Source organism: Periophthalmus magnuspinnatus, chromosome 18 (genome assembly GCF_009829125.3).
Source record: "Periophthalmus magnuspinnatus isolate fPerMag1 chromosome 18, fPerMag1.2.pri, whole genome shotgun sequence".
Taxonomy (NCBI): Eukaryota; Metazoa; Chordata; class Actinopteri; order Gobiiformes; family Gobiidae; genus Periophthalmus; species Periophthalmus magnuspinnatus.
In genome coordinates, this window is record NC_047143.1 from 21,446,808 (window position 1) to 21,464,787 (window position 17,980).

The 17,980-nt window shown below is 39.4% G+C and overlaps 1 protein-coding gene across 1 annotated transcript in view; it reads right to left on the reverse strand.

Moving 5' to 3' along the window:
- LOC117385948 (phospholipid-transporting ATPase ABCA1-like) overlaps nt 1–17,980 on the reverse strand; it is a 260,381-nt gene that overhangs the window by 203,393 nt on the left and 39,008 nt on the right. Inside the window, exons 10-14 of the mRNA XM_055229034.1 lie at nt 15,276–15,415; nt 15,030–15,146; nt 11,037–11,234; nt 4,328–4,533; nt 3,593–3,769 (exon numbers count right to left, since the gene is read on the reverse strand). Of these exons, the coding sequence (XP_055085009.1) occupies nt 3,593–3,769; nt 4,328–4,533; nt 11,037–11,234; nt 15,030–15,146; nt 15,276–15,415 (838 nt within the window). The remainder of the gene's footprint in view (nt 1–3,592; nt 3,770–4,327; nt 4,534–11,036; nt 11,235–15,029; nt 15,147–15,275; nt 15,416–17,980) is intronic.

A 17,980-nucleotide genomic window follows, 5' to 3' on the forward strand; every position in this document is an offset into this window, starting at 1 on the left:
TTGAAAGTGTTGTTTTGGTGATATGCAAAATTAGAATTTCATAAGCATACTAAAAATGGTTTTCTATTTTCAAACAAGGGTAAATAACGTGAGAGCTTTGCGGTTTTGGGTTTATTTCCTCAATTAATATATTTGCCAATGCACTGTAGTAAAATCTGGATGTAAAATATCTTGGGACTGCAGTAAGTGGAAAATGTCCCCATGATATCAATAATTTTATGGATATAACCCACACACTCATTCACACGATTGCACTAGTTGAGCGGTCAGTGGATCTGACCGCTCAACCGACGATGTTCATGTCGAGAGCGGGATTCAAACCACCACCTTTCGATCAATGGACAAACACTCTACCGACTTAGCTACTTACACCCATTCATTCATTTTATTTTGAAGTAATATTTATTGTAGACGTATGCATTACATTTCCGAGAATCCAATAGACGTATTTTTATTTGTAGGTAAATTGCTTATTGGCTAAAAAATCTTGGTATTGCGTAAAACATCAATCCAATTAGAACTTGAAGTGATCCCTGTGCCGAATAGGCCCAGCTAAGTGCACCCTCTTTGGTAGTTTAATGCTTGTAAAACACAGGACTGAAGCCAGGTGAACTAATGCAACGGCAAAAAAGTAAAAAGAAGTAAAAACGCATTTAATCTTAGATCCACAATGTGAATACAAATCAAGGACATTTTATGGTGAGCCAATAAAAACGCTATTTGATTAAAAGTAAATCAAACCAAAAAGCACTTAAAATATCTTCTGCCATAAACCCATAGCTCAAAAGGACATGTTTTACTGTTATTATTTGAAGTAATGGAAATGTGTTACGTTTTATATCTTAATGCTGCACTATGTAACTTCTCTAAAGCTTTTTTTTGGCTAGAATGTTCCACAGTATGGCATTAAACATATCTACTACATGCAGGTGCGCTTTTTTTTCTAGTAACATTGAAAAACTGGCTCGTCTCACTACAGATCTAATCCATAAATTGGCGTAGAAGTCTCCATGGGGATAGATAAATGTAATCCTGTGGAATATTCTAAACGATAAAATCTCCATGGAGACAAGCAGATGGCGGACCTTCCAGTGGAAAAAGTGCCCGTTAAATAAGCTAGGACACTAAAATACATTAGGCTAGCTGGCCACACCCATTTCTTACAGTAAATTAGGTTTGACAAACGTTTTTTGTTTTTTTTTAAATGTCAAATTCTCTTTTATGTCAACTCTTTGAAATAATCAAGTCTAGAAAATGATGCAAAGCGAAAAAATTGTGTTGCATCTTGATGTTCCATTATGCTATTAATATGACGCCTAGATAAGATGTTTTTCATGGTCATTCAAATGATCTGTAAGGCTGCCCTAGATACAAACTGACAAACCTTTGATCAGAACAGGACTTTGTAGTGTTCAAAGCATGTCTATCTTAATCTCATGTTGGCTGTCACTGCGTTGAACAATTCTTCGTATCTCTTTTCTTGTAATATTTCGTGTCTTGTAAATGCCTGTATTGTATCGCTGGTCTTAAATCTCCCGGGTAATCACGTTCCCCCTTTCTCTGTCTCTCCCTCAATGCCATTTCAGCTGTGCTTCTTTATTACTGGAGACGGTAATGTTGTGGAAGTAGGCTAGATCTATGGTGCACTGGAAGCCTTGTCTCTAGAAGATTCATGGAAATACGCTGTCATTTGTGTCCCTGAGGTTTGTCGATCTAACATGATAGGAGCAGATGTAACGCAGGTGGAGTGCAGCCATCAATCGCGCTACACGATCGGGCTCGGGTTAGTTCTGAGAGAGAAAGAAAGACAAGAAAGCAGGCAGCTCCTTGTGGTGGTGCCTTTAATAATTCAGGATCCATCAGCTATTCAAGAATTTCCTGTGGTTTGACTATAATCGATAGTGTCTTCTTTGGTTTTCCCTCACCGACCTGTTGTCTATGATTAAATGCATCCTCCAGGAAGTTACATGTTTATTATTGACTTTTGCCATTGGGTTTCAGAGCAAACTCCGCCTCCTGAATGTTACTATTAGTCATATTAATAGAGGTCAACAAAGGGCAGTGTAAATGATGAATGGGTACACCTGGCCTGAAGTTTGAAGACCTTTGGACAAACACACTACCAACTGAACTACAGAATTAAAAAAGTATGCAGAAAGAATTACAGGGTTTAGCGTTAGGAGTTAGGGCACCAATGAGGTAGTTACTAAGCCTGAATTAATGCTATTTATTTATATAATTAATCTTTATTTACACAGGGAGAGCCCAATGAGAGTATTCAGACTTTCTTTTTCATTGGCACCCTGTTAAAATACAGAACAATACAAACAAAAAGAAACAAAACAAATGACTACATAGGTCCATTTAAAACATTAAAAACAGGAGCGGATGTGATTATAAATGTTTATCACCAGATTATTAAAATGCATTAGTGTCACCAATGTATCCAGTCTTGCATGTTTTTGAAATGTATTCCATTTTTGGGAAGCGGAATAACCAAAAGTTGTTGGGGTTTTTTTCCATTTCAGTTCAAGTGCAGCCAGTTTTTATAGAGACAATCATGAGATGTTGTATTAAAAGTTCTCATATCAAAGTTCAACAAACAAGTGAGATATTCAGGCCGTCTATCAAGTAGTCCCTTATAAATATACAGTGTTCTTTTCTGACAGATTAAGATGGCCAACCTACTTTTCATAGAGTGTATAGTGATGGGTTTTTATTTCCACGTGGTTGTAGAAGCATAACTGTTATATTTTTAAAAGGAAAAGTATCATCAGTAGTAGCCCTTATTAGTAGCAGTAGTAGTACCTCCTACAATATATGCAACATTTGGTTCATCTGTAGTCTGTTTATCGCTATTCACAAGTTAATGGAGAGTTGTTTCAGATGCCTGCCTCTACCTGCCCAAATGATAATCGGCCTTAGATCACTCCTCCGTTGCCTCCATCCCGACCTATGGACCCGTATCCTCCCCTTCATTCACCTGGCTGGATGACCCCTCATCTGGCTGTATGACCCTTACTCTATTATGAATGGTCCACCCAGTGGCTCTATAGACTTGAACTCTGCAAATGGATGCATATCAGTCCTGGGTATATCTGCAGCCTGACAATTTTCAGACTTTACTGAAGCCCCACTGTGTACCAATTTAGCCATAAAACATGGACTTCCAATGTTCTTCCTTTGGCTATAATATTCCACAGCATGGCATAAAACTCATCTGTTTCCAAGGAGAATGTTCCAAAGTATGATTTTCTATTTCAATGGAATCATGGAGATGTGCCACCTTCAGAAAGTTACACGATGTTGCTTTAATTTGTACACATATGCATATTGTTGGGTTTCAGATGACATGATATTATAATAATGATGGGGGACAGCTAAAATGAATATTAAAATGCAAACTTATATTTTAATACAGTGAGTTCTTGGGTTTACTCAATAACTGAAAATACCAGATTCAACATTTATGAATTTAAGTAACTCGTGGGTTAAAGCGTGTTGTGTTGTTATGCATGGCTACAATTTCCTGGTCCTTACACTTCATCCCACTGCAGTTTTTTGTCAGCTGTGAATTATATGCAGTACTCACTCATCCAGCACATAGCAGGGGTAGGGCATCTGCTGCGCGTACACCCCGAGCGTCTGGTTCGTGGCCGTGTGCAGCCGGATAATGCTGTGGTCCATCATGTCCTGCAGGTAGGAGAAGCCGCCCCATATATAGCGCAGGTCGTTAAAGGCGCTGTCCCGAGCCCCAGGAGACCATGACCTTATTAAAAGTAGACACAACGGGACAGGTCTTAGCAAATGCCAGGTTAAAAAAATTAAATAAAATACAAACTCACTGGTCAAAAAATACTGGCAGGATAACACAGCAATTTTTTAAGGTCATATTTTCACATGGTTAAGTTTAAATGACAATAAAAAGATGGGTTTCTTTGAATAGAGAGCTGAGGGTATTAAAAGCCAATAGCTGTAGAAATTATTATGGATTTATCTGTAAAATGGGCACACTTTATTCTGCTTTGATGACGAAGCTGTGAAATAAAGGTGCGCTATATAACTTTTCAGAGATGTGATTGCGTTGCCTGAAATGTATTAAGCTTTTATCGCATGGCATTTATTTACTGTGAGAGTGATTGCCTTTCCACAGATTTGACCTGTAACTAGGCCTAGCAGCACCAACTCCTTGTTTCCATGGAAATAAATACGTTAAATGCCATACTGTACCAGCAAAGCAATAATATCTCCAAAGCTATGTATCTATTTTTCAAAAAAGACTGTCGTTTTGGTAGATATTCAACAACATTTGAAGAGCGTTTCTTACCTGGACATTATCTTATCGCTTCTCTTCACCTCACCAATGTCCATCCTGAGTTTATACTTCATGTACACAGGCAGCTCAGAGGAGTTTGTGCTGATGGTTTCAAACACAATCCCAGCCCAATATGTCCCATTATCTAGAAGGTCTAACGCTCTGCTGACCATTTGTCCTTCTGTTGGCACCGCTTCAAACTTATTCAGGTTCAGACACTGTTGAGCACATAACAAGACGACGAGAAAATAGTGAACAACTTAAAGTATTAGGAAAACAGAGGTGTTCTCCAAGGGAACAGATGTCTCGCAATGTTACGCCTGAAAGAAGTTGCCTGACCAGCCAGTCGCTTCTACATTCTGTTTGAATACAGAAGGGTCTGGAATCGGACCGTAGAGCATGAAAAACCTTGGGACTGTCCGACCACAGCTGATAAGTTGTAGCCTGTATCTCTGAAATGCGGCAGACATCTCCTCTCCGATAGGATTTTGGAGGGGGAGACACAATCTATAACTTTTCCCTGAGATAAATAACAGCTTTGTACCTCACTTGTTCATTCTACATAAATCTGCGCTGTTGTAGTAGTTGTAGTTGTAGCTGTTTTGACAAATCACAGACCATGTGTTTCTCTGATTTCTCTGGTTAATCCGCCTGTCAGTCACACCTAACTCAAATCAGGGGGACAACAAACGGTTCCAGACCCACTCGTCTTTGTAAAGTTTCGTCAAAGCGTGTGGTTTTGGCTGGCCAGGTAATAAATGAAGTAGTTTAGGAGTATAAAGAAAAGTCCAACGATCACCTCATTGGAATCACAACCGAAAGTCAAGTTTCAGATCAACATTACAATAAAAAAAAAGTTTAAATATTGTTTCTTGCAGTATTTTCATTGTTTTATGTCTTTCCAAGAAACCTGATGTGAGCTTTGCCAAATCTCATCAATTACCGTGAAAGAAAAAATATCCAAAACATCATAAAACCATTCCCGTTTTCAATTGACCCAGTAACAGTCTAACAAACCATCCAGCAATGACCAATGAACCAACCAGCTAACCCGAACAACATTAGCACTAACCAAAACCAGCTCTAGAGAACATGTAATAATGACATGACACGCTGGCAAATGGCTGTTCGGCAAATAGCATCCCTCCACAGCGTACTAGCCCGCTGCCACTGTAGTTCAAAATGGTGTAGTGCTGCCAGAGGGTGGAAAATGTTTTGGTTCCTGGCAAAGGCACGCTGAAATGAGACCACACCACCCCTCTCCATTGTAGCCCCCTGCCCAGCATTCATGAGGCGCTAATGAGCTTGGCGTCCCGGGAGCCAGTCACTCCTGACAGCTGTCCGCACATCTCACTGCTGCAACAGTTTTGTCATTCCCAAATTCACAAGTCGTTATTGTGGATCTGGGATTTGTTTGTGGCAGATTGGTGAGGGTGTAATGGCAGACCAATGGGGAGATAAGGTATAAGTTTAGTTTTGATGATGTTTTTGTCTAACCTGATAAAGGACTAGTTTATAGATGTAAAAAAAAAAAAAATAAAATAAAAGTAATTTACCTAAGTGTTGTTTATTTTTGAGTCATCTCATTCTCTGTTTTAAGATGTGCTACGTAGCTTATTTTGGTAGGGTCCACCACCTCCTAATCTCCAGATGCGCTGCCTGGACAAAAAAAAGCCGCCACCAAAAAAAAGGTCACACACTCTAATATTTCGTTGGACCGTCTTTAGCTTTGATTACAGCATGAATTCGGTGTGACATTGTTTCAATAAGCTTCTGCAATGTCATAGGATTTATTTCCATACTGTTTTGCATAAATTTTTCTCCAGGATCTTGCACTGATGATGGTAGAGTCTGACGCTGCACAAAGCCTTCTCCAGCACATCCCAAAGATTCTCAATGGGGTTAAGGTCTGGACTCTGTGGTGGACAATCCATGTGTGAAAATGATGTCTCATGCTCCTGAACCACTCTGTCACAATTTGAGCCCGATGAATCCTGGCATCATCATCTTGGAATATACCCGTGGCATCAGGGAAGAAAAAATCCATTGATGGAATAACCTGGTCATTCAGTATATTCAGGTGTCAGCTGACCTCATTCTTTGAGCACAGACTGTTGCTGAACCTAGACCTGACCAACTGCAGGAGGCTTGTACTTATTTTCTTAGTTAAATCCAGGTGGGGAGGTTTTTTGTCTTTGTTTTTTTTGGCCAGACAGTGTGTTATTGCTTTGCTTTGAATGTTCCATAGTAAGGCATTACACATATCTATTTCCATGAAGAAAGCAGCACATTACAGGTCAGATCTGTGGAGAGCAGGGACTTTTCCATATCGCTTAAAATGAACTTATCCACGGGTTTTAAAAGTAAGCAAAAATGATTTAATTTATTTAGAGATTACTTTTAGGTGTGTGTCTGCTGAGGTTTAACAGCAAAGCTTTGTACATAGGTGTATGCGCTGAGAGACCAACAAGAATATTTTTAAAAATGAGAAAGACAGAGCAAAAAAGGAACATGTGTGGGAGGGGTCTTGGGTCCCTCCTCCAGGAGCTTTTGGTAAAAATAAATGTAATTTCCTGTAATCTGGGGTGTTTTAGGTGAAGAAATCCAATTTTTTAGCAGTCTGCTACAGAATAATGGGATGTAGGCCCATTGTTGCAGGCTATTTCTGTTCAAGATTCAAAACATGCAATTGTTTATTAGACTATAACAACTGGCCTATTTTTATGCCATACTTGTCATTAACTTCCATTTTAGAAAAAACACGTGCGCAGCTACAATTTGAACAGCAGCCTCACACTGGGCTGTGGACAAACGCTCCAGAGAACAGTCACGGTCCAGTCTAAAACTTTTGTCCACACACCTAGACTTAAGTGTTATGTCGCTTTCATGAGAATTCAACTGATCTTTACCGAGAAATGTGCCACTCATCAACACGATGTACTCACGCTATTGAATTTACAGACATATTACTGCATCATTGTTCTGCTCATAAAATTGTGAATAAGAGGCAGATTGTACGTAAATCTAAGCTTGTGTAGAGCATCTTTATGGACTTTAAACTTTTCCTACCGTCACTATGTGGTGTTAAGGTTAAGACACGTGGAGTCTGAAGCTACAACAGGCAGACGCACACGAGCGAGAGGCGGGAGAAAGGAGAGAAATGTGACATTCTTTTATTGAGAGTTTAAAACATTTTACACATCTGCTGTCTTCATGGGGCAAATATTAAACCTAAAAAAAAATGTGTTGCTCACAAAGGCACTTAAGTCAAAAGTCAACCTTCACCTGGGCCCTATCTGTGCACGTCCCTGGTGGCAGTAAGAAATAAAACAGTATTTTCTTGTTTGGATAATTGCTGTGTTTGCTAACTTGTTACTATCTGAAAACCTTTGTTTCACTTATATTTGAGATGGTTTCACTTTTCCTCATAAAATACGTTCAATTGTAAATGTAATACACCACGATTTTCTCAAAATATTAGTTTCTTTATCTGAGGGAAATGGTCTGGCAGGGTATAATATATCGAGCATTCTAAAAAGTACCAGGTTGGACTTGACCTAATTTGTTGGTATTTTCTGAGCAGCAGCAGTGGCACAGTCATGGTTGCATCATGCTGTGTGGGCTAGTGAGTGATAGCACAGGGGTGTCGTTATTGTAGAATCTCATTATAAACATGCTGCTTCTGCCCAGACATGAGTTTGTGTCAGAGTTTATGTAACCTTAACCAGAATGAAATGGATGTGCCCCTGTCTACGAGAAGGGTCAAAAGACTGTCAGGCATCAACAGAAACAGGATGGACATGTGTTTGACAAGGACAAGAACTTTTGAAAACCAAGAAGTCTGCCCCCTTCAGTCAACGCAACTGACGCAACATCCTCCTCAGCACAAAACTACATCCTTAACTTTTAAGGTGGACTGGACCAGTGCAAAACAATGCAAATTCATAGAGCAGTTCTGGGAGGGAGACACTTTTGGACATGGAATAAGGTTGTTTCATGCAACCAAAAGGCTAGTCAGGGTGCACTGACTATTTCTTATGTTAAATAGTAATAGTTAAAAGCTATTTTATTAGCTGTTACCAATAAAAACATATATTGAATCAAAAATCTAAATCAATCAATATTAGGCTCAGCAGTAGAGGAAAATTAGCACTAGAATTAATTAGAAGAATCAGTGTACATGTCTGATCACTACTGCAACTACAATTGATTCTACTCATAACATACGTGGAAAATATGTGCTGGCAATTCTCAAGTTACTACATCATTTGGTCAGGATGGTGCACTCTTCTCTGACTTGTCAACTGTACAGTCTCAACAGAAGAAACTCTCCACTTCCCTAGAGAGAACATTGCAAAAATCCTCGGACATGCAGCCATGTTCATTCTCGCCTTTTAAAGCTTTCACTGACCACACAGACAAACCATCTCACCTGTGTATGGAAGTGTACAGTTTTTCACACATTTGATGGAGCGCTATTGAGAAAAAATATGGCAGATAGGTTCAAACATGTCAGGTGTTCCCACTTCACAAGGTTGTTGACACTTATATTATACTATGAGAGACAAGTTTTCTTCATTTTTTGCTGTATTATGCCATATTTTCGTGATCCCTGTTTGCTGTCCTCCCGTGCTGTGTTTCCACCTCCTTCACCTGCCTGTCTCCGGAGCTGGGCGGAGTCCTGCTCCTCCTGCGCGCACCTGCAGCCCATCTACGCAATCAACACCACCTGCTGTGGATAAGAGGAGTGAGGACCAGACGCTCGGGTCCGGAACGTCCGCGTGTCACACGTGAATACTACTGCCTGGCCTTGTATCTTGGTATTTTTGTGAACCTTTGACTTATTGGAATTTTTGCTCTTCCCCAGACCTCCGCCCGAGTACCAGCTCCGGAACCCCCGCTCCTGCACCTGCACGTCTACCCTGGTATGGTCTCACGTTGTCCTCGTCTAGCTCTCGTGTCTCTTCCTGGTCACGCACCCGAACCCACGCTCCCCAGCACCTCTGGATCCACGAACTATGTAAACCTGTTGCTCTATCCTGTGAAGCATCTTCGTTCCCTGGCCTTGTGGATTTATGAACTTTGACTTTGCACATTTTCTGAATAAAACTTTGTTAAACCTTCATGAGTCGCGCACTTTTGGTCCCTCCGTCTTGCTGGTTATGACACATATATTTACTACAAAATCAAGATAAAGAAAATACTGTTGTAACTTTTGCCATGGATTCCAATTCCAGGCATATATCCAGTTTTTTCTTGGCAACAATTGGAAGGAAGAATAAGGGAGAAAAAATAGCATTTTGAAGAGCATTTTGGTTGTCACTATCTGCTCAGTTTTGCTTTATTACTAAACATTCAACATAGAATCAACCTTATGTGAAATCAAAACAAAAAGTTCATAGCCCATGTTCTAGAGCAGTGGTTCTTAACCTTGTTGGAGGTACTGAACCCCACCAGTTTCATATGCACATTCACCGAACCTTTCTTCATTGAAAAATAAACTATTATTTTTTTCAAATTCAAGACATATGTATGTTTTACTGGTGCACAAAATGAACCGTGCATTAACATCACTGTGTTCAAAGAATAAAACCAGTACAATGCATGAACTCACAACAAATTACATACATACCTTTTTACAAAGACATGACCTTTTTAATACTACCACACTGAAATCATTTTTATTTATGTATTCCAATAATGAAGTTGTTGTATTTATGCTATTTATTATTTTTAACATTTTAACACACACCCATCACCTAATTTCCATCAGGCTACAATAATAATGAATATTTACTGCAAATCAGTGTGACTTCTGCTGTTGCCTTTGAGAGACCAGTTCAGAAATGCAGGGCTTCACCTTGGCCACTCTCATGTCATTTTCACAACAAAGTCTGTTCCTTTTCTTCGTTTTTATGTTGTTTTATGTTTTTATGCAGTTCGAATGGCTCATTTAAGTCGGACGGGTACTTCGATAGGCACATCAAAGGGTGCATTTGTCGAATTGGGACACGGCCGGCATCTGGAGACGCTCGCAGTCCGTGAATCATATGAGTCGGGTGCGTGTCTTGACCTCCGTCGAACTCCTAAGACTGACTCACCGAACCCCTAGGGTTCGATCGAACCCAGGTTAAGAACCACTGTTCTAGAGACTTGCTTACACACTATAATATGAACTAATTATGACAATTCCACAGACATTTCATTATCACAATTACAATTTGCTCAATAATATCTCATTCTCATACTCATTGAGGTGCACTTGTTTTCAGTAAGAATGCTACACATGCTTATTTTAAGATATCCTGTTACTTCTGTGACAAGAGGTTTTGCAATTCATCTTTTCAGTGGCGTACTCTACCTTCTGGTAACAGTTAACGGTCTACAGATTTTTTACACACTGCCTTGTACGGGCAGTGTGTAAAATTAGTTTGAGTCCTTATAGGACCAGCCTTCTATAGATAGTACGATAGTACCTTTCTCAGGGTATAAGTACAAAGAAGTACAGGGAAGCTCCTTTTTGTAATGTAATGCATGTGCCTGCTGTCTGTACCTTCCTCTTCTGATTTCTGATATCAGAAGAGGAAGGTACCTATTCTCTACACATCTCTCTCTCTCTCTCTCATATATATATATATATATATATATATATATATATATATATATATATATATATATATATATATATATATATATAAAGCGTAATAAAAATATGTCTTACCCCAAGAAATTTTGAGATGAGTTTGAAGATTTGTGTAAAACTTTGGTACAGGTCCCTCCAGTCATACTGTGGCATGTTGGGGGGGCGATCCTTTGGGGGCCCATTGTACAGGAAGTTGGCCAGTAACTCTGCAGTCCACCCGGTTCCACTGAGACGCTGGTCCAGAATTGCAGCAAAAACAGGATTCTCCAACAATCTCTAATTTAGATTAAAACCAATGTTACAATACTATAAATAATAGACAGAAAAATTACATTTCTAGGATGTATCTGCCCAACACTGCTGGAAAGGATTAGACTGGACTATACTGAAATGGACAGTACTATCACATTGTCTTGAGCAGGGGTGTTCATTACGTCGATCGCGATCTACAAGTCGATCGCATTTTGGGTAGATCACGTCCCGTCATCCATCCAGTCACATGACTAATATACAGGACAACCAGTCAGATTACACCTGACTCTAGGTCACATCATGGGCGCTGCACACGCATAAACAAGCGCTAGTCAGCTTAACCCTATAACGTCGGATCCTATCGTCACCGATAGAGCGGGTTGAGGACTTTCCAGCAGCGTAACTCCACGCCCAGTCGTGCTCTCATGTAAATTCACGGCGTCTCAAAGCGGAGACATGGGGCTATCTAAATATTTTACCGTCATTACGGTAATCTGCCTCTGTTGTCCCTAGAAGGTGATGAATGAGAGCGTGGGCGCTGCGGGGATTTTCCCAGTCATTTATTCGATGCGTAAAAGAAAAAATACGGATGGATGTGTAAAATAGAAGTAGTTGTGTGAAAAAATGAAGTAAATTCTGATACTTCGTTTAACATGATTTTTATGGCTATAAAAAAAAGACAAAACCGTAATCAACATGTTAAGCTCTGTAAGTCTGAGCACCCCTGGTCTTAAGTGTTCATGTCTCCGGGTCCGGGACCTGCACTAATGGTAAATACATTTCTCCTGTGTAATATATTTTAGGGTTATCAAATAAACCTATGATTGTTATAACTATTATGAAATTAAATTATATAAAAAGAAAGGTAACTATTTTGTGTTGAAAATCTAAATTATTACATGTGATTTTAAAATTTATAGCATCATGACAGCACAAATGTATTTTATATAGCTATTGGTCTGGGTCCATTGGAGCTGTTTACATTTTGACCACTGTAGCATTAATGTCTTTATTTCCTCAGAGTCTTTATTTCTAAATAAACACCATACATGTGCAAGATATTATAATTTCTTTACAGAGAAACCCAAGACAGAAAGCTATCTTAAAAACTAGAGCCTTAGCCTTTCATTTGATGCTGTTACAATCAAGTACAGGCCCCATAATGTGAGGTTGGAGGATCAAACTGCAATTGCACTAATCATATGATAAATAATTGAAGGCGGCGAGCGTGATGTGAGGGCAAAGACGACCTCCCTGCCGCCGCAACAATAAATGAATACACAGAAACCGGTTTGGCTGCGAGAAAAAAAAAAAAAAAAACATGCTTGCAAGATCAGTGCGCATTAGCTTTTGCATAATAAGCTAGTCTTCCTCCTACTTGTTGGTTAAATGTGTTGCCCTCCATTTAGTAGCCACAACTATTCCCATTACTCCCACCTTGTATTTGCATAGTTGCCTTCAGCAGAGAAATTAACGCCCAAGTAATGGTAGGGCATTGTAGCGGTAATAATGGTGCGATTACATAAGCTAAAATTAACCGTGATAATATAACTGTCACGTACATTTGAATCAAGACAAACGCGAGGATTGTTTACTTGATTATATGTTCTGGTTGGGATGCTAACGTCACAATGTAGAGAGGGATTGGCAGAGGTCTGAGATCTTGGTTGAATAACAAGTATCGGAATTCATATTTATGGGCAATGCTAGTGAGAATAAATCTGCGGAATATCAATCAATGTTTCTTTTATTTGCATGTGATGAGACTTTGTAATATTTCTGTAGATAATAACAGAGAAGTTAGACAAAAACAATGGCGGCTTACAGGAAAAATATAACAAAAACAAAACGCAGGACTGAGAAATTGAGCAGATTTCTACAGAATCAACAAGTGAACCAATAAACTCTGTAAATGATGTTATGTAAATATGTTTTATACTTGGTTTCCATATAACTTGAGTACTTTTTCTGTTTCAAAGCTAAATCGTAATGTAGAAATAAAGATACTGCTAGATGTAACGATTCCCCAATAGTAAATGCCCTTCATCCAGCGTCTTCTCATCCTCTGTTCCATCTCTGATCTGCTCGTTGTTGTGATGGTAATTGGTCCATCAACGTAAAACGCGTCTGCGACCTTGTACGACCTCTGGAGATGACGGACCGCTGGGAGCATGGGCGCGGGGGGGCTGGGACGTAAAGGGTGAGGAGAGAAGAGAGAGAGGAGAAAGAAGAGGCCGAGGCAGGGAAAATGAAGACAAAGGAGGACTGCCGGCCCATTTGTGTAAAGGTTAGGGCTAGGGTAATGAATACTCGGGCTGTACGGAGAGCCCGGTGTCTGCTCCCCTCCAGCTGCTGCCTATAAGCTCATTTGGAGTGACACTGGAGTGATGTCGGTGTCAAGGAAATACAGCGAAAGGCAGAGAGGAGCTCGCAAAGTGTCCATGTCCTCTACTTGTGCAGATAATCCGTTCTGCCGCCGTCGAAATTATCCTGCACTTATCCATAATTACCTCCCCCTGCTGTTTACGCATATAATAGCAAGTGCCACAAATTAATATACATAATGTGTGCAGTACATCCCGGCGCAGATTCCACAGTGTGCGCGCAAGGTCACTAACAGCAATAGCTATGTAAATGTATGTAGGTCTATGTACCGTAAATGACAACGTAATAATGAGGGAATAAGCATTAGGCCTATCCTGCAATGATAAAAAAGAAGAAAAAAAAGAAAAAAAACAAATGTAAACTCCTGAAGGCCCCTCACGTGTGTGAATATTTCTGCCTTAAGTTTTGGTCATCGTGTTGTTTACATTTTACTTCCTGTATAGAAGTCATTGTGAGAGCTTTATTTGTTATGTATAAGCTGATTATTTATTGGTATTGTTGACCGTGATACCTGAGCCAATGAAGTCTAAGTAGCTACATGTAAGAAAAGTGAATTTTAATGTAATACTTGACCAAAAAAAGGGTTATTTCTTTCAGTTTAACGGTCATACCTACTTGGGAATGTTCGATCTCATCTGATCTCAGAAGCTAATCAAGCTGGAGGAAAGAGGAGCAAACTCCGTCTTTGTTTATTACCTTAATTGTTTTGTTTGTTTGTTTGTTTGTGTGTTTGTTTTTTGTGGCATGCATATAAATTCATGCAATTTTTCTAGAAGGTCTGCCAGTTGCTTGTTTACAAAGAGATCGTAGTGCGTGTTTGTTCACTGATCACAAGGTTGGCGGGTCGAATCTCGCTCTTGACATAAACATCAGTGGTAGGGCAGGCAGATCCATTGACCCACAGGTTGGCGGTGTGATTCCAGACCCCACAGATGAATGCTGTCATTGTGTCCTTGAGCAAGACACTTAACCCAGCTCGCCCCTAGTGTCTGTGTACACTGTTGTATGGATGTGTGTGTGAATGAGTGAGTGGTTCATTGATGTACAGAGCTTTGAGCGCCTTAACAGTGGAAAAGAGGCTATATATAAATGTATAGTACCATATAAAAATGTAATGTACCTGGAATGTTCCAAAGTATGGCATTAAAGTTATCAGTTTTGATGGACTCAAGCAGGTGTTCCCTCTGTGAACGCTACTTACAGTTCAAGAATTCATGTTTTTCATTGTATATTTTAGCAATAAATACATCAGTAATTGAATAAGGCCAAGCTAAATAAGTTACATGCCAAACTGTGAGACATTCCAGGCATAGCAATATCTCCATGGAGACAAGCAGGTGGCAAACTCCCCACTAGAAATGTTATGTAGTGTACCATTAATGAAAAATAAATTAGGGGAAACACTGCGTTGCAGATTAGTTGCTAGAAACTTACCCGAATTGCATTGACTTGAGGGCTATTTTGAAGAAAGTCGTAAACACGTGGTCCAACTTCTTCCCATAAATCCGTGAGTTCTTTTAACATGGCCAAAGCGTTAAATGTGCCGTTTGCCTAAAGATCAGATAATTTGAACATGAGTGCAATTTAAAGCAAAAGAAGTACAGCGTAATTTAGTTGGGCTACACATATTGCAAGTTCTAAAAGCAGCATTTGTTGATCTTTACATCTGTCCAAACTCACTTCTTGCACTATGAGTCGAGCAGCAGGCGAATCGGGTGTGAAGAGGACTTTTCCCTGCACCAGAGGCTTAAAGGTGCTCCAAATGTAGCGCAGCTGTGGCGTTCCCTCCAGGATCTCAACTAGGGTCTCACAAAATGCATCTGGGAAAGAGGAGAGGTATTACGCACTTGGAAGCACAATATTAACAACAAATAATATTTTTAAAGTCAAAGTTTAACGTCTGTTGAATTCTGTACATGGTTTAGATAAATTCCAACATTGAGGCTCAGTGTAAAAAGCATTTACTCCTGAGAAGAGTGCCAGTTTCAGTGCAATTGGAGCAATCATATCTTTGTTAGAGGCTACATTCACATGGTCAGAAAAATGTGATAACTGGAGCAATTAGATAACAGATTGGCCGCTCGTCTCCATGGAGATTGTATTGCCTCGTCTGAAATGCTCAAAAGTGTGACATCAAATCTCACAAAAAATGCTTCTTTTGTTTATTGTATGCTGGGTTACCCCTCCACAGCTGCGACTTGTAACCTGGTATTCATGAAGTCAAGAAGGTGACACGCCCCCAACCAGAAAAGCTACATAGTGCACCTTTAAATAAGACCCTTAAAGAAACAGAAACTTATCTGCATCCTTTGTGTGCGAGGTAAACATTTTCAAATCAAATACAGCTTTTACTGATAAAAATTCTAATGTTGATTTATTCTATTCTACAAAAAACATGATGTCCCATTTATTTAGGTTGTAAAATTGGTTCTCAAGAGGAATATCCAATTAAAAAGCAGAAAGAGCCTCACACGAGTCTCTTATTTCGGGTGCCAGTTTTAGTGCTGAAATCCAGTTGGTTTAAACCTAAAAGGCCTCTCTCTCATCTGAATCCTCACTACCTAAAACCCAGCACCTGCAGGTATCATTAATCAGTCCTGATGCAGCCTGGTGGCAAAAAGAAAACTTGTTAAGGCACTGGAATCGCAGGTTCAGTAGTGATTGTAGTACCTATTTAAGAAACAATAAGTGCAGTCTACATATAGCTCCACATACAGCGTTTTACATTTTGTCATTAATCTTTATACTGCCTCTGCTTTTCACTGCATTTTCATTGTTATGTGAAAAAGTGTTAAAACAGAAAGAAATCTAATAAATAACATTAGATCTACAACAACTCCTGAAAATATTCCAGCTTATAATCAGATATTTGGCGTGCGTGTAACTAGACTATGTAGCCAGTGTAAAACCGGGGCAATGCCTTGGCAAAGGGTTGGGGCAAAGTCATTAATTAGCATATGGCCCACCTCACAAGACACTGTCAAACTAGAGGGGAAAAAAACAAAAAAAAAGTGTGTTCATGACTTAGTGGTGCAGAAAACCCATGCAGTGGCGCTTGGAACATTATTAATTTAACATAACTGCCAAAGCGAATAAAGTCGGGTTGGGAGAGCACAGAACAGGTCAAATGAGGATTTCCATAGAGCTGCCACTGGAGTCTGAAGGAGGTATTTGATTTTGCAGGGAGCTCAACCTATTTAATAATATACCATGCTCTCAGAGTTTTCCGTCATTTGGCAAACAATACCTTCCCTTTCTCCATCTGGTGCCAACAGCTCCTATCTGTCATTACATCAAATATCGTTTTTTTTACTCTTGTTGTTCATTTTGCCGAGCGACCATTTTCCCACCATCAGGGAGATTTTAGAGGCCATTTTCGGTGCAATTAAATGTTAGCCTTTCTGCCGGCTGGTCGTCTTTCTCAGGTGCTCCTGGGAGGTCTGTGTGCAGCGAGCTAATGGTTAGCCTTTATTCGGAGCAAGACCAGCTGTTCCCTCCAGCTCGACGCACAAGATACGGGCAGAGAAAAGCACTTCTGCAGACACCATTTTGCATGCTAAATGATCCAGTGTTTTAATATATTATAATGGTCAAAGGTTAATGCAATAAATGCATTTTTGGTGCCACTTTATGCTAACAGTGATTTTAAAAGCCTTAGTAAAGCATGAACAAAGACTTAATTCATAATGAACAAATTAGCATAACTTCTAACCAGTTAATTCAAGTTCCTGTATCCAATTTTATATTTTTTCATGTGTTTGAGCAAAATTTCCCTTGCCCCATAACAGATATATTGTAAAAGTAGTCAAAATATGTCTGCTGCGTGCTGTCAGTATCTAATTATAAAAGCAGGAAGAGCCGATTAGCATGCTAGATGATGTTAGTAAACTCCACTCCACTTATCAACTCATTGCAGTGAATAATTAGGATGTTTGTAATGCATAAAGTAAGTGGGGAATAACTTAAGACCATGGCAGTCCATCTAAAAAGAATTAGTTTTGCTTTTCACGTTTACTAAGCCTGAATCAGTCTGTGTTGATTATAAATGAAATCCTTGTTTATGCTTTATTATAATTAACCAACTGAAGTCCAGCTATTATAAAGTTGTGCCGTATTTGTGTAACGCTTCTATGTCAAGAAAAGTCATCATCAAATCACGCTAATAATACTGTTTTTCACTTTGAGTCAAACAGCACCTAGCTTCTCTAATTGACATTTCTAATTACCATGTCCTCGCTCCATCTCCATCCGTGGATTTTTTTAATTACTTGTTGCTTAAGTGCATTAATTTGACAGATTATCTTTTAATAAATAAAGTGTTAAGTTGCAAAACTACCTTCCAGACAACCTGTTTTCAACTTTCAGTACATAGAAGTATTTTTATA